The sequence below is a fragment of the Ambystoma mexicanum genome, chromosome 13, assembly GCF_040938575.1.
Source record: "Ambystoma mexicanum isolate Mex_15411 chromosome 13, UKY_AmexF1_1, whole genome shotgun sequence".
In the NCBI taxonomy this organism is placed as follows: domain Eukaryota; kingdom Metazoa; phylum Chordata; class Amphibia; order Caudata; family Ambystomatidae; genus Ambystoma; species Ambystoma mexicanum.
The window spans coordinates 503,071,602-503,088,818 of NC_090938.1; the positions used below are offsets into that span (position 1 = coordinate 503,071,602).

At 45.0% G+C, this 17,217-nt stretch overlaps 1 protein-coding gene across 1 annotated transcript in view; it reads left to right on the forward strand.

The window, feature by feature from the left end:
• The window catches only part of VPS25 (vacuolar protein sorting 25 homolog), a 148,333-nt gene that overhangs the window by 56,067 nt on the left and 75,049 nt on the right, over window positions 1–17,217 (forward strand). The window contains exons 2-3 of the mRNA XM_069634170.1: window positions 1,632–1,777; window positions 4,742–4,795. Of these exons, the coding sequence (XP_069490271.1) occupies window positions 1,632–1,777; window positions 4,742–4,795 (200 nt within the window). The remainder of the gene's footprint in view (window positions 1–1,631; window positions 1,778–4,741; window positions 4,796–17,217) is intronic.

Below are 17,217 nucleotides of genomic sequence, written 5' to 3' on the forward strand. Positions count from 1 at the left end.
CAAGCAAGCGCTCTAGGCTTTGCAGTTTGATAGAATTCCAACACGTTTAGTGATAGATCTGGGTATTGAGCATTAGTCCTGGAAGTTTAATTAGAGGCGGCACAATGTGACAGAATTTCCTGATCACAGCTAAAACACAGGCAGCAAGGTGGAGGATAACCACTGGGATGGTTGAGTGACCCTGGAGGGGCATCCTTCAAGTAGGTTGTTACCACTGTCCAGTCCAGAGACGTAAACAATGTGGCAGAAGCCTGAGAAGGAAGGTGTGATGCCATTTTTTGGAATTAGCTATGCCGCTGAAACGCACCAGCAAAATCAATTTTGCTACTATGGTGTGACATTGAGGGAGGTGTTGAAAGTTAATCTTGCATTCTGCACAGTCTCAGCAGTGCAAGAGGGAGTTAAGGTTGAGGGAAGTTAAGATCGTGCAATATGAATTTGGTTTTGGTGGCAACACAGAGGAAGCATGTGGACACATAGGCTTTCTTTTTTGTTGAGATAGTTCTTCAGACTTTTGCTTTCTCTTCATGATGACGTTTTCACATGGAGTTGAGTGTCATTAGCTCACTGATGTAATGGTAGTTGGACTTCACAGGTTAGGGGCTCCCCGTTTTTTAAATTAATGCGCACAAGCTGCCCATGTACTATGGATGGATCTGGCATGTTGTGTTTTTCAGGACTGTTAGCAGTCTGATTTGCACTTGATGTGGGCCAGCAAAGCAGCTTGAAAATCACCCAGTGTTGTGGGATTGTTATTTTGTGTAATCCTCGAGTTGTGTGCAGTTTGTAATTTGGCTTGCATGGGACAGTTCAAAGAGCCCTTCCTTCAGTCTGCATGGCAGGCACAGAGCTGTTAGGAGAAGAACTGTGAGAATGATGTAAACTGTGCGAAAGGGTACTATTAATAGATTAATCTGAAGCACAAGTAGACTTCTAGCCGCTATTTCCGATCTCTTCTGTGCCTTGAAAAGGGACTTGCTGCTTGGTTGGAGTGCTACAAATAAAAAATAACCATTAGACTACATTACTTCCATACTTATTGTCAGAACTGAGTTCAATCAGCTGTTGGTACAACTTTACAAATAGCCTGTAACGTAAGGGAATCAACAAGAGTTCATCTCATGGCAGATAAAGCCTCATTGGTTATACGGATTATGTTTCTAAAGATAGCAGCACAGTACACAACATATCAGGGACATCAATATGGATAAATGTATGTGTACTGCTTTCTTAGCTGCAGCTCATTTAGCCTTCTTAGTCTCAGGCCCATTCAAACAGATTAATGTTCAAGAGCTGCTCCCAAAGTCGGAGGATTTTAATAGGGTGAACTATTTCAAAGCTTGAGGGGCCAATGGGAGTAGGGGTGCATTGGGGATCTAGTAGGATCAGTAGTTTGTATTCAGAGAAAGACCTATGAGAAGCAGTGCACGAGTACCCCATTTTCCAACCTGCTTATGACTCTTTCAGTTGCATTGCATCGTTGTTGAGACTGTTGTGTTTACTTTGTGATGACTGTTACAGTGTCAGTTAGATATGTGAAGCGGCTGCTGAAGTGAGAATAAATCGTGTTGCTGCATCATATTGAAATGTTCTGGATTTGGAGCTGATAAGTTTTCTTTTTACCCCTACAGGTTGCAGCCCAATGTAGACACCCGACAAAAGCAGTTGGCAGCATGGTGCTCCCTGGTACTATCTTACTGCCGGCACAACAAACTCTACAACATGACTGTGCTGGAGGCACAGGAGAGTCCTCTCTTCAACAACAAGAAAATACAGCGTATCTTTTGATGTTTAATGGAGGGTCTAGACCATTAAGACATGCATCCAAAGAGGTTCTTGGTTGTTGAGAGTATCTGCAAAGCAGGAACAAAATAAATAAAGGAATAAAGATAGCATCTAGTGTGGAGAGGAAGGCCAAGATGATGGAAGCATTGAAATAACCATTGACGACACACAAAGAGAAAGTGGTCCCTTTTTTCATGAGAGCTTTAGTTCAAGAAAACATGATCATGCTATAACCTAATTGTTTGCAGTGTAGTGGATTTAGGGGCAGGTGAAAGGGTGGTAGTTTGGAGCGACATAAGAAGGTTCTACTTCAAGTGTGAGCAACCATGCCTCTCCCTGTAGTTAAACCCAATAAATTATAGAAGGCTTGGTACCGACATAGGAGGATAAGCCTATTGTAACCGTATAGGCAGGTGGCTAAGACATTTGCTGGTCCGGGTGGTTCTGACAAGCTCTCTTACTCTGAAGTGGAGCCGACCTGACACTTGATTTGCAGCCTATATGTGATTATAGGATATTGTGGTGATTCATGTGATCTCCTCTTTTCTCCCCAGAGGGGAGCCCTTCCCTGTGAGGCTAGAGAGGTGAACTGCTATGCAACAATCCCACTAGGGGTGGTGGAAAGCAGGACCTCAAAGGTCATAGGGACAAAGACTCCCGTTCTGTGATGGAACTCCCATACCTTTGGGACCAAGAAATCCTTGAGGTCCTCCAAGAACCAACCTGAATGTACTGTTTGTTACTGTAATATTCCCTGCTTTCCTCACGTAAGACTTACTACCAAGATGAGGCGGAACACGGAGTGATAAATCCTCTCCCAAAAGTACTGAGACAAGGAAGATTGAAGGAGTGATGCAAACTACTACTCTCCTTTTCCAAGTCTAGACAGTACAGAGAAGAGGTGGCCCCAAGGAGGCATGAAGAATACTCAATTACCAAAAAACGAAGGACTGCAGCACTCCACTGTGGAGGACCCAGCTACAGGATATGAAAAGCAAGAAAAGACTCGATGAAGAGAGAACACGGTCAGCCCCTGGAGATTCAAACCTGGGAACGAGGAAGTGAGCAGTAGAAGCTGGTCCTTGCTCAAGAGGACACCATGGAATCGTTGTCCAAGCACTCTGTAGTCAGACCGAGACCCCACCTATCCAGAAGGTGGATAGAGGCTGATGGTAGTGTAACCTCAGAGAGGTGGAATGTGCAGTCCTTCAACTACGCTGACACCGAAAGGCCAAGAAGTCAGCGGAGCCAGCGCGGTTCTGTGTGAAGTGGAGAGAGACACGAAGAGCATTCGACAAGAATGAGCAAGACCAACATCCCGGGATGAACTGGTGACGTACCTCCACCAGAAAGAAGGTAACGGAACCACAGGAGACCTGGTAGATGTTTGAGTGTGGAGTGCTTCAGGAGTCCCCTCCCTCGTCACAGTAATTCCAGAAAAGATGCCAAGATTGAAGAGTATCTCTGGAGTAATCTCCCTTGTCCCAGTAGTTAGAAGAAAGATGCCAAGCGTGAAGAGTGCCTCAAGGGTTTTCTCACTCGTAACAATAAGCAAAAGAGAGATATCAAGGATTAAGATTACTAAGGGAGTAATCTCCCCTTTTGCAAGAGCCAAGATGAAGATGAGGAAAGTCCAGGAATATATGGAAGGCTGAAACAGAATAATTATTGGACAATTCAGCAAGCCCAAATAAACCCAAAGGAGGAATTACAAGGGCTTATCACATCTGTTAGAAGAGGCTATCAGAAACCAGCCCTTAAGGATGAACAGGTACAACCAGGAGAAGGGAGTCATTCTCCTGGCTTAATTTCTGTTTGCTTAATACATTTGATTACGGGTGGAGTCAGAGTATGATAGTTTTGGACAGAGGACTGATTTTTTAGATTCACAATCGCCACTGAGTTAGAATTCAGTTGGGTGGGGCAACCCCTCTAGTTCTAAGGAAAGATGGGTCCTTTTCCTATTTGAATAAGAGTTGTAATGCCACGCCTATGTCTGGCTCCTTCAGCCTTAACACAATATATCCTTAAATATATGGAAAGAAGAGTTTTAGCTATTGAAACAGGCATCTTAAAACAGTTAAAGTAAGCAAACTGATATTGTCTGTCCTCATGTTTACCTACAACAGTTTTTGTTTGTATTTTTGTAATCTTAAATATGTGGCTTGAGACTGCTTTGGTAAACGGATTTAGCACCATTATCAGATTGGCATTAGTGGAATGGCAGAGGTTTTTAATCAGTGTCCGCTGGCCATATAAAGGGCAGTAACAAATAGTACGACACAGCAGGCCTTGTGTCTATCTTGATCAGATAAGTTGTAAAGCTGGGTTCTTTTGTCCATGAAGTCATGCAAACAGAACTTTTAGCATCATGAGTGATACTTGAAGTGTAGCTGGATAGTGCGTAATAAAGCCTTTACCTTGAGCAAGAGCTTTTTTGAGGGTGAATGTTGCAATGAGTACATATAACTGTGGCTTTTGTGAACTACCTCACTTGCCCACATGGTCTGCTCATTTAGCCCAGAGGTCTGAAACCTTTTGTTCTCCAGGTGCTTTGAATTACATCTGCCAGCATAGTCAAATGGTGGGGTATCATAGGCGTTGCAGCCCAAAACGTCTAGAGCCTCAAGATGTGGACCTAATCTTTAGCCAGACTGACTTCTCACCACACAGGGTCCAAGGCAAAAACCTAATTGTGTAACCTGTTCTTTCATTGCTTCAGTGGCATGCACTTGGCATTATGTGGAGTTCGGACAGGAAGTTCTTGCGACAAAGGAAGAGACCCATTATTTGTTTATTTAATTTGCATCTGTAATGTTATTTAAATCATAAATATATTCACGAGTCATTTTCTCTCAGGCATTGAAACTGCCTGTACAAAACCAAGGTATTTCAGCTTATGCGCTGCGCACCGATTTTTTTTTTGAGCACCTCAGATTTCCTTAATGTGGTGCAGGAAAATTCTCTATGGAATCGATTCAAGTGGTTTTAGAAGAACTCAGGAGAAAAGGTTAGTAAAATGTTCTTGATTTTTCTTCAAACTGCGTCATGAGTCTTGAACAATTAATGAGCCCCATAATGTGGAATGGGTTATCTCGATTGCAGGAGCGTTCGTTAATCGTACAGGAATGTTTAGAGAAATGGTTTAAAATTGTCACCACTAAAGTGCTCACCTGTGGGAGGACTCATCTCCCAGTAATGGTCATGCGATCGGGGCATTAGCATGAAAACGGATACCCATGATTGCACATAGTGGTCATTCTAACCCAATGTCCTGTGATCCCACAGTAACTAGTCCGTATTGAGGAAAATGCTAACTGCATGTATCGGATCTTCTTTGAATAAACAAATATCTCCGTTGTTCAACTGAGAGATTTGTTTGGTCTGTGATAGTTGTTGCAGTTTACTCGATGTTGAGATAAAACTTGGAAAAACCTGACTCTTTGCACATCAGTAATGTTTCTGTTCTTTGGCATGATCTGAGAAACGTGCCCTACCAAATGTGTTTAAACCTTTGATGACAAGTAAATCTTGAGCTTTTATAGTTAATTTGATAGGAAGCTGAATTTCTAAATCAACTACAAAATATAAAGCCTAACATATATACCAATATAAAGGTAAACCGTAAAAGGTTACAGCACAACTATGCACCGATGGCACCTCCCTTTCGGATTTCATTACCTCCACTTCACAGCTAACTACTAAACCATTCCAAGTGGGATGAAACAGACTTTCAAGTTCATTTGAAATGTTTTTTGTTTTCGTGAGTTATCTCCACGAATTAGCATACCTTCTGATGTTTCACAGCATCCAACTTTTTGTCAGCTTAATCATCAAACTTTTGTCCCAAAAGACAGTCATCCCTGCTTCTTTTGCACGTGTTGTGTAACTATTTTATATTTCCAATACCCATGGACTAGCTAGGATCGAAATAATTCTGATTTTGTTGACAATATATAAGACTTTACTTAAAATGTGCTGATCTTAAGCATTGCAGTTCTCTCAAAACGTTATGCCAAAATGTTATTTCATAACATTTTAGTATTATACCCCAAAATAAAGAGGGCTGAAAAAGAGAGCCTGAGTGCCGACTTTGTCATATTAGCCATAGGTATGGATTACCTAGTTAAGTCACCAAGTTTTTTGAATAGTGCACGGACCATGCCAGGTTACTTATTAGGGCTAACCACACACCAGCATATACCATTACAGTAATTGTCCAACTAAACATAGCATCTTCTGTTTGTTAACCGAAAAGGTGCTTCTTTAAGTTTTTTCTGAAGAAGAAATGGGCCCCGTCTACCTCTGCTCAATGAGCAGCGTACTTCACAAAGTGGCTGCATAACGTTAAAAACGACACTCCGCCTATACGATGCAAACTTATCACTGAATTGACAGATGGAGGCAAGATAACTTTGTTTATTAATGTCCATGTCATCAACATTTAGCAGCATTAACAAAAGACAAATGGAAAAAAGGCGTTTACAGTAACTCAATACAATCAGGTTCTAGACATTTAAGGCGTCACAGAAACAGTTTCATCGTTGGATACCATGCCCCATAAGTACATTCTGAAAAGGGGCCCAGATGTCTTTAGGGCGATTAGTCCTGGGCAATGTCATTACATATTGTTCCTCGCATTCGTTAACAAACGTCAATTCTTTGAGAAATTGCTCCACACGTGGTGCATGAGGGCTTTTCCAGTTTTGTAGTATACATCTTTTTGCAATCATACAAGACACATTAAACAATCGCCTTGTGATTTCTGCCACTATCCTGGTGTCCCCAAACGGATATTCCTGGGGGGGTGAGAGTTGCCGGAATTCGAGTTATCCCCTAAATTATCTCGGCACCTCCCTCCAAATCCCGGCAATCGGGGGGGGCATGCCCAGTACATATGAAATGAATCGGCGTTTTGGTCCCCAAATTTCTGACAATCCCAAGTACAGTTTCCAGAGAACTTGGCCATCTTGGCTGGTGTGTAATGCAATTTAAGAATCTTAAACTTGATCAAGCGGAGGCCAGCGTTTAATGGTATAACTTTGGTCAATTGACAGTATTTATGCCATTTCTCTGGCTCGATCATCACCCCAATGTCCGCCACCCAGGTTGCTTTAATTGTATTTGAGGAATGGGAGGGTGATTGTATCATAGCATATAGCGCGGATATGCCTGAGCCGGTCCCTGCAGTCATGGCCTTAATGCTTTTATGAGATGGCGGTGGATCAGGGAATAGCGACCACCTAGTGCTGAACGCTGCTCTCATGCGATGGTACTGGAGTATTCTTAGTTGACCTCCCCCGACTGTGTCAACAAATTCTTCAAGGGTCACATATTTCCCATTCAGATACATGTCTCACATTTTAATCTCCCTATTGGGATCCCATGTCTTCTGCAGACACAATCGAATGAGGGAGAGATTCCGGGGAATTTCCATAGTGAAGCTTCCGGGTCACATGGTGACTCTACTTGTAGTTTATTGTTGATCAAGGACCAAGCGTGGACAGTAATACTGACTGGGTCAAATTTGCATGAGTCTGTGTTGTGTGTTAAATAAGATGGATCGGAGTTCAATTGGTGAAGCTGTGTATCGCTCTATTGGGATGTGTGGTGCGTTGTCCAATGGATCGTACCAGTCCCGATGGAGGCAAGATTTAGATCTTAGAACCTGATTTCGCACAAATGTACCGAATTTCACCTACAGAAACAATGGGCCTAAGGAATACCAGGTACTATGGACCTTCCTTAACGATTTAATCAGGAGTTTAACTAGTAGCTAGTGAAAGTAAAATTAGACTTGGGAGAGGCGCTCAAAACACTACGCCTTAGTCGCCAACTGAGCAGCCTCATTTTGAAGCCACTGCAAATGTGAAATCAAAAGATTGGCTAAGTTTAGATAAACAATAGCGTAGTCGGGGATCACTAGAACCAAGGATCTAGTAGTTTTCAGACTTTTAAAAGTTAAGAATCCCCTTTTAGAGCACTGACCCGTGTTCTTCATAGGTCTGCATCCAGGAAGAATACCGGATTCCTAACCACTAGTGACTACTGGGCACAAATCCCTAACTTGGGGGAGGGGGAAGGGGTCGGTCATGTGCTGTCTAAGAGTGGCCTTTTGCCCACAAAGGGTCTCTGTTGTGTTTGGGTTCACTGTCAGGAAAATCTGTAAAGTTCTCAGACATCCATTATAGACTGCCAAGAGGCACTCGGATGTATCATGAGAAGGATGAGTTTCCTCATATACTGGTACTCCACTTGATCAGAACCTGGATCTCGTCAGCATTGTTGGATGTAGTCAGCCAAGTTGGATGCCACAATAATTCTATCACTGATAAGTTGAAAAAGGAGGAGCCAGATGGGTATTAAATGGAAGAGGTGAGGGACACTAGCCCTGAAGGACCAGCTGTTTCACAGGTTGAGCAGGGGAAAGGGAGGAAAGAGATCACACAGTGTCTTTCAGACATCAGACTGCACTGAGTCCCAGATGGAATCCCCACATCCAATCTATTTTAGCCTGACCGCAAATGTCTGGTTTGAGATGGCATGAAAAGCTGCAGATGGACACAGGGTTATCAAGTCAGTGGTGCTTCTCTGATCACATCTTTGCAGATCAGTTAGCATCAAAGTAATAACTGGGTCTGCTACTTGGGAAGTGATCTGAACCCAACATGGATATGATCTATGATCGAAGATGGTATTAATTGCCATGAATTGTTGCACCTCTTTCATTTTCATTCAGTATGATGACAAAAGGAACGTTGGAATAGGTCAAAAGCTAGAGAAATCGAGTGGAACTGATGATGCTTTCCTAAAACGGAAAACCACAATATGGTCTTCTTTGAGCTTGGTAAGATTCCTAAGGCCAAAGAGGTGAGGGATCCTGTGCCGTATTTTAAAAAAAATCTTGAGGCCACGGGTCTAGTCAAGAACCAGATAGTTTACAAGATTAAAGAGCTGTAATTCAGTCCTCGTGGGAGTGGCGATGACCTTGTTTGGGACTGTTAAGCGAGAGGGCTCTAATATAATGAGGCAGATCACAATGATTTTGTCAAATATTTCCTCACAGAAAATGGAAGACATCACAAAACCACTGATTTGGTGAAAATGTATTAATTGCATGAATAACTTAAGCCAGCTACAACAATCCTAATGCAAGTATCTTAAGTTTTACAAAAACGTGTGTTGTCCCCAGCCATATTTAACCCATCCTGGAATCTGAAATGGATTATCATCTTGTCCTCAGATTTACATAAATTCAACTTTCTGTTCCCCTTTATTTTTTGGTGGGACCCATGATTTAAAACTGTGTACAGTCCCCACTTTTGAAAAAGCCTCTCCGAAACCACCATTTAAATCCCAAGAAGTGAAAAATGGGTGAGAGACGTAAAAGAGGGAAGCGAGGCGGGGGGGGGGGGGGGGGGGGAAGAGGAAAGAGCACCGGAGTGAAACCCCTAATAAAAAAAAAAAATATTAAAAAAAGCACTAAACAAAATGACTACTGCTCCGAAGAACAGTGAAGATTAGTGGCTAAATCCGCTACTCGGCCCCACACAACTACTAAACCAGTAGTGATTCCAATCGTAAAGGTAAAATGGACATAGCCCCATGTTTTATCTCGTTTCCCTCCTCCGATAACGTGGGCAGGCTATACTCCCAGGAAGGAGGTGAAGTGATAACAGTAGCAACCCAAACAACAATGGTGCAAACACTCCAGAATAGAAGAATGTCTGATCAATGTTCTATAAAAGTCTATATACTTGAACTAAACCATGAAAAATGCAAGTAACTCCCTAGAAACACAAGCAGAAAGAGTTCACAAAATGCAGAGCTGGTTTAAAGTAGCCCTCTGGATACTTGAGCAGTGGTGTGCAGGCAAATAATTGCACCACTGTAAATGTTCAAAAGGATATGTCTTTGCAAAAAGGTAGATGGTGAAGGGGGCTTAAGTCACTGTGAACCCATAAGTGGACCATTGTGACGGGACCTCTTCCCACTACCTTACTGTCTTTGGGTTCTCAACAGATTTGGTGAAGGTTTCTATGAGATTCCTGGGGCAATTAATCAGAATTGGGTTGGTGAGCTGGTTGACTTGGTCCAACATGTGGTGTGGTCAAAACAGCAATGGTATGTGGTGCAAAAGAAGTTTGGGACAGGCAGTTGATGCCCGGGCCAGTGTATCTTGCAAACAATTCATTGCAAGATTTGGAGAGCAGGGCTGTTCTTTGAATTCTGGTTTGCTGGGAAGCCCCAATCCAGGATCTGCAGGGACAATATCACGCCTTGGTTGTACTCCTATTCCAGAGAGCTTGGCTGGCAACTGCCGGGGATCCTTTACCTCCAACAGGGTCCTGGCTCCGGTGCATCCAGCGGTGAGACTTTGGTCCAACAGCAGTCGCCCCCACTGTTTCCTGAAGATTGTAAGGGGTCAGCGCTCTCAATTTACTCTGTTTTGACCTCAACGGCAGAGGACTCTGAAATGGACTACACTCCCAGCAGAGGTCTTAAATTGTACCCTACTTCTTTTGATGGTCCAAAGATGAATACAGGAAGTAGCGGGAGTCCCCTTCCTTATAAAAGTTAAAGGTCACAGGATTGGATAAAAGCCTGCTGTACAATTCCTGGTGCTGTAACAAGTGACCCTTGTCTTCTTGCATCATACCCAGAGTGCCTTGTTCTGCAGGAAATGCAAGGGACAGGAAGGTAAGGGAGCCCCACAGACTAGCAAGATTGTGGGACCCTTTCGCAGGTCCACTTCATTCTCTCTGGCTACCCTTACTCCATCCCTTCCCATTGCCTGCAACCTCAAAGGCCCTTTGGTGTGAAGCTTCCTAGAATGCGGTTGTCCTTTTGATATGCAAGCCCCCCCTTAGAAGCTGGATACCCAGGAGATCTCCTTGCGCCCATGGGCAGGTGTCACCCTTCCTCCTGGGAAGTAAAGGAAGACTGCACCCCGGCCATTGTCTCACTGAGCAGTTCAGACAGCCAGGTTGCTATGCATACACACTTCCCTCATATAGCTTGTCTGGGCTCAACGGGCTAACGCTTGTATGATATCAGATTGGTGTAGCTTTAATACTTCACATCACTTCCTGCGGCCATCTTGAGTCTGCTCAATCTCAAACTAAAGGCCACACTGACTCCTCTGGGAACACCAATCGGGAAGAAATTGCCTCATCCTGGCAACACCAGGGACAAAATCGGAGAGACCAACCGCTGATTGCCTAGTCAATCAGGTGACGAGATTTGTGATGTCACAGTTGATCTCCCAGGAGCCGTCCAGCCTTGGGCATTCAAGTTAAAGGGGTCCAGCTAAAAATTTTATTTAAAAAATAGATAGGCAACATTAAAAAAAAAAATACTAGCACTTTTTTTTTAAAACTTCCTATGTAAAATTTTGAGCTATTCAAAAGCCAGGGGAGCCAGGGGAGCACCGGAGACCCAAAGTGAAAGCCAAGGCAGGCAGAAACACAACGCGGTTGTGTTTCTGCCTAAATCTGCTTTCCCATTTGGGGTTCTCGGGCTCCACGGGGAGCCCGAGAGCCCCAAATGGGAAAGCAGATTTAGGCAGAAACACTGCAGCATTTAGCATTTCCCATTTGGGGCTCTCGGGCCCTCCGTGGGGAGCCCGAGAGCCCCAAATGCGAAATCAGCTGTAGGCAAAAACACTGCGGCATGTAAACACAACCGCGTTGTGTTTCTGCCTGCCTTGGCTTTCACTTTGGGTCTCCGGTGCTCCCCTGGGGGAGCACCGGAGACCCAAAGTGATAGCCACAGCAGGCAGAAACACAAAGCGGTTGTGTTTGAAAATGCTGCGGTTTTTCTTTCTGAGTTTCTCAGGCTCCTCCGAGCCGGACGAGCCTGAGAAACTTGGAAAGAAAAACCGCAGCGTTTTCAAACACAATAACGTATTTATGTTTGCGGTCGCTTCAAAAGCGACCGCAAACATAAATACAACATTTTTAAAGCTGCGGTTTTATTTCTAAGTTTTCCGGGCTCCTCCAGCCCAGAAAACTTAGAGAAAAAAAACGCAGCTAGTGCTTATTTAAAAAAATAAATAAATAAAAAGCACATACCGAGATTCAGCTGCAGCTTTCCTGCTCTGGTCTCCGGTCCCTGTCCTCCGCGTACAGCACCAATGAAGGAAAAGCCACCCAGCGGTAGCTTTTGTTTACTGCAGCTGGCTGGCTTTTCCTTCATTAGTGCCGCAAAAGCCAGCACAGGCGGGCATCCATTTCACAAAATGGATGCGCCCATGTTCTTGCTTTTGCAAATTTTGAGCTTGAATAGCTCAAAATTTTACATAGGAAGTTTAAAAAAAAAAGTGCTAGTTTTTTTTTTTTTTTTTTTTTTTTTTTTTATGTTGCCCATCTATTTTTTAAATAAAATCTTTAGCTGGACTACCCCTTTAAGAGCAGAACAGTAAAGGATAAAAACCAGCCATGGACTTGCCTCTTCGCCTCCCTCCCTGCTGCACCTGTGAGTACCCCTGGCTTGCTAATTACTGTGATTTCTTTCCAAACTGCAGTATTCGCCTATAATTAGGGTTTCCTGTTTTAGAGGTTTATTTTTTACTTCCGGGGGTGTTTTTCTAATGTTTTCCAACATTTTCGGAATCTGTGTTTGTGTTTTTCCCCGTTTTCCCCCTTCAAAAAATCCGATAACTGCTTTTTCCAATGTAAATGTATTATAAAAAATCCATTAATACAGCATGCCAAAGACTAGGGTGGGCGACAATGTGATATAGCAGTTCTGCTGGATATCTGTGGACTGCCAGCTTTGGCACATGTTCCGTAGGTCTGGACATACTGTTGCACAGCATCCTTCTTCTGCTGCCATCATACATTGTGTTGAAACAGTATCAAACCTAATTGCTTGTGCCTTGCTGGCCATGGGTGATAGAAAAAACATTGATCAAAAAAAGACAAAGTAAATGTCTTAATTAGGTAAACTGATTTATTTGCAAGATTTTGCCATCTTCAGTTCTTCATGCAAAGAAAGAATGAAGTTTTTGTAAAAACAGGACCGTTTAAACTCTGGGGGCACTTTATGAGCCCAGCAATATGGACAATAAGCATCCCTCCAGCTGTCGCCCCTCTGCAGCTCCCCCAGGTCTAGATCACTTTACCTAAAAGAACAGGAAAATGGAGAAGAACATCTCCAGTGGATTGCACCATTCTTCATGTGTTTTTGGTTTTGGGGAACGGATAAAAGAATGGCTGTGGTGCACAGTGGTTTGATAGACTCCCGATGCTCCTGTGACCACAAAGCTTTTGACAGTGGCTTGGGTTGACTGTAAGCATAGACTCAAGTAAGTGGGCATGAGGAACTGATTCTCCATCATAGTGATTTACTTTGCTGCTCCTACCAAATAGAAATAGGCTATGCAAACTTTATTCATAATCCCACACAGTGTTGTCCCCACAGACGATGAGCAGTGTGCATGCACCGACAGCGACTGCATACCTGAATATATCTAGAAAAGAAAACCAAATTCATAGCTCCATTGTGCTCCTTAGATAATCAAACTAGGGGCGTTTCGTCCTGACCAAAGCCCGAAGAGATGTGATTCTCTGGAGCTCTGCAGCACTGTGATGAGATTGCTCCCTTTTGATCACTGCTTTTGACTAGCACAGTCTGTCGGGGAGTAAGGGAAGCCCCTCGGATGTACCAGGTGAGGCTCCTCTATCATAAATGTTTCCCAGCATTAAAGGAAATGATCCTGGACAGTCTTGACGACCGCCACCACAAGCGAAGGAAGATCAAAATGTACGCGCAGGATAAAAGAAATGGAAAGTATGTCTAATGCAATGGTCAGCATCGTCATTTTTGGCAGGATATTTTCAAACATGAATTATGTTTAAAAATATCATGCCACCTGGCCACTAGGGGACGTGTAGATGGAGGACGCGAGATAGTGCTCCTCCGTGATCCCGATCCCTAAAACTGCAAGTGTGCCCCCATTTTCCCCGCCATAGTGGCTGTGTGAAACCAGATAAAGCTGTCAAACTACAGGAGAGCCTGAGACCCAGAAAATCGCCTCAGGAGGTGCCGAGAGGTGCCGTTCATGCTGCCAGCCGGAGGCCCGAACGGGAAAGTGGAGCCTGTGGCAGCAATCGACTCTGCCATTGAAGAGGAGGTGAGACGCAGTGCAAACTCAATGTCCACCCAGTGAGGGGGCCCAGAATTATGCCCCCCCACCACAGAAATAGCGCAGATGACTGGCTCCGTGCAGCAGCATTGCTCTACGGACCCTGCACTGTGAGACCTGGCATTCACCGAGGGCCCACAACACCTCACAGGCCTGTGCCGAAACGGTCCCACCGTGAGACACGAGATCTCAGTGCTGGCTGGTAACGGCAGTGGATACCTGTGAAGAGGAGACAAGCGTTGGCGGGTGGCAGACTGCGCCCAACTCAGTAATAAGAACACAATCAATAGGCAGCAGTCTGTGTCTCCACCGCTACTCTTTTCTTTTTTGCTTCCCCGCCTATCCACATTGAGACGCCCCGTCCTAGCAGTGTGTGAAGATGGGCTTGTGCAGACTGCCCGGACTGCCCACTACATGGTGAACTTCGGCGTGGAACCCGAGCACTGTTCTAGCTCGGAGCACGTATCCTGTACCATCTGGGCACCACAGCCCTGCAATGGTTATGTAGAAAAAGGGCCCAATCTGCGCACCCACTCCACACACTGATCTTTGTTGTAGACACCGGAGGGAGAAGGGTCAGATACCCTGTACTTTATTGTCCACCTCAAAGGCGTAAAATGTCTCCTTGAGCCGCTGGTGGAACTGGGCCCTGCTCGACCGATTACATTCCCAATACTGCTTGATCGGGTGGCACTCCCCGAATGAAGGAGCCAGTTTGTCGAGCAGCACCTCGCCATTGAGGAGTCAGCCTGTGCATACGCAGCACTTACATTCCTCCAACAGGTTAGTGACTAAATCATCACCACATCTGACCCACGACTCCTAGAATAGCCCCTGGCTCCCCACTACTGATATGTATCTGGCCTCTTGCTGAATAGACTGATTACCCACTCTACGAACTATCACATAAAGGCATGCGAGCTACAGCGTCTCCATGCGACGGTCACCTTTTGACCAGAGGTCCTACCAAAGTGGTACTACTCTGGAACACAAAAGATCTGACGAAGCGCAGAGCCCCAAGAGGGTACATATGCAGAGCGAAAACTGAGATTGGTCTTCAGGGTGTGTGCCCACCTTGCTGGCCCAGAAGACCTGCTGGAGTACATGAGACCAGAGAAGCCGGATATCTGACAGGAAGTTTTCCTTCCAAACCCACAACACACTAGTGGGGGCGAACACAGGGACCCGAGACCAAGCTGAGACCCACTGCAGAATATCTGTCCCAAGAGCAGACCCCCCTATACTGAGATGTGCTTTGGTGCTCTGTGACGTGGAGACCTAGGGATACAGAACAGACCCAGGTCCTGATCCCCAGGTCTGTGGACCCATCCGGTCCTGAAGGTAAGAGTGAGATGTGGCATTGAAGGTGGAAGGGGTGGGACTCCTGGACCACGCAGAGGAACAAGGTGAAATCTCGACGCACAACAGGAGAGTGACGCAGGTGTGTGGCCCCCGACTTGGGGCGTGTGCCTGCCCACCTCAGACCTATTGAATTAGGCCCAGAGACTGCAAGACAATTGACTTTGTAGCCCCTGGTGGAAGATGGCCCTCACAAACACTGGCATACCCCGGCATGCTGTGAGAGATCGGTTACACCCCTTGAACCATAATGGGAGCTCCCTTTCGGCAGCCACACAACCATGTATGCGAGACAGCCTTCAGAATTGTGCACTTGCGCGTACAGAGAAAAAGAGCTCTAGAAAATGTAAACTCAATACCTCCCCATCCAATACATCTTGAAATCATCCTAGAAATTGACAATGAGAATTTGCAGGGAGACGCTCGTACATGTGAGCCTCTCCGTGGGGGTACCAGTGAAAAGTTAAAAACCGGCCTGTATACTGAGGGACACAAAGTGCTAAGAGATCCCTAACGGGGGCTAGTAACACTACTAGAAAGTTTGAAAAATGGTAGATTTGTTGGACATGTGTGGTGTTTAGTTAACTGGGGGCAACCGAGGTCATCCGAGGGGTACAAAGAGCAGGGGTCAGTGTTTTGGACCTTGCTGTTGGCTCAGACTCACCTAGTGATGGTAACTGGAAGAGACTGAGCGCCCTGGGGGAAGGAATGGGAGGGAAAGGGAGGAGGAGAGATGGATGGAGGGATAGATGGAAGGATGGAAGGTAGAGGGTAGGAAATGTGGGGGAAATCGACTAAGTGAAATGGCTCGAGAAATGTCCACTAATATAGCTGAGCTCGTGGGACTCGTCTGGTACGTGGGGAGGGGGGGAGAGGAGAAATGTTGTGATCTTAAATTCTATATATGGCCAAAGTAACGGGAACTCGCAAGGACGACAATCTCCGGGGATATACGTTGAACATTAAGGGTCTAAACTCTCCCACAAAGAGATGTCTAGTTGCCAGAGAGTTCAAATGATCCATAATCGATGTCATATTTTTACAGGAAACAAAATATCAGAAGTGTGATGAATGTAAAATCCCATATGGCCGTATTGGGGGTGAATATTGGGGATCAGGGATCCTTAAGAAGGCGGGGATTGGTATCCTGGTGCAAAAAGGGATCTGGATGGAGATCACAAAGAGGTGGACAAACACTGAGGGGGAGGGCTTTGCTGATATTGGGCCTAATCCAGAACATAAGGGTCACCTTTGCAACAATTTATACTACGAACCAGGGTCAGAAGAGATTACTATGAAGGACCATAGAACAAATTATGGGAGAAGCACAAGGACACCTTACACTTGGAGGGGACTTTAATGTATGGATGGACGTGACCCTGGATAGGCAGGCTAGGTGTGAACAAATTATGAATCTGAGGGTCAAGGGTAAGCAGAGCTCAACACGGCCACATGACTCTATGGTCTGAGGGAAATTTGGCGTACCGACACCCGCAGGAAAGACGATTCACTTTTTTTTTCAGCTCCACATGGTACTCTTACGAGAATCGACTATCTATATGTGTCACTGGATCTGTGGGAGGTGATGGGGGGGGGGGGGGGGAACTCGGAAATTCACCTGATTTTGTGGTCCGACCATGATATGCTTTTAGCTGACATCAAGTTGGAAGGACTATGCCCCCGAAATGCCAAGTGGAGGTGCAATGAATCACTTTGGAAGGACCGGATCTTTGAGGCAGAAATGGAGAATTAAATCAAACAATTATTTACAATGAATGACACAGGAGATGTGAAGAAGGGCGTAGTATGGGACGTGGCTAAAGCCACGAGGAGGGGTATCCTCACTGGAGAAGGGGCCTGTAAGAAAAGAGAACGTGCACTTATAGAAAAAGGGTTAAGGGGCAAAATAGAGGCCATTCAGAGGC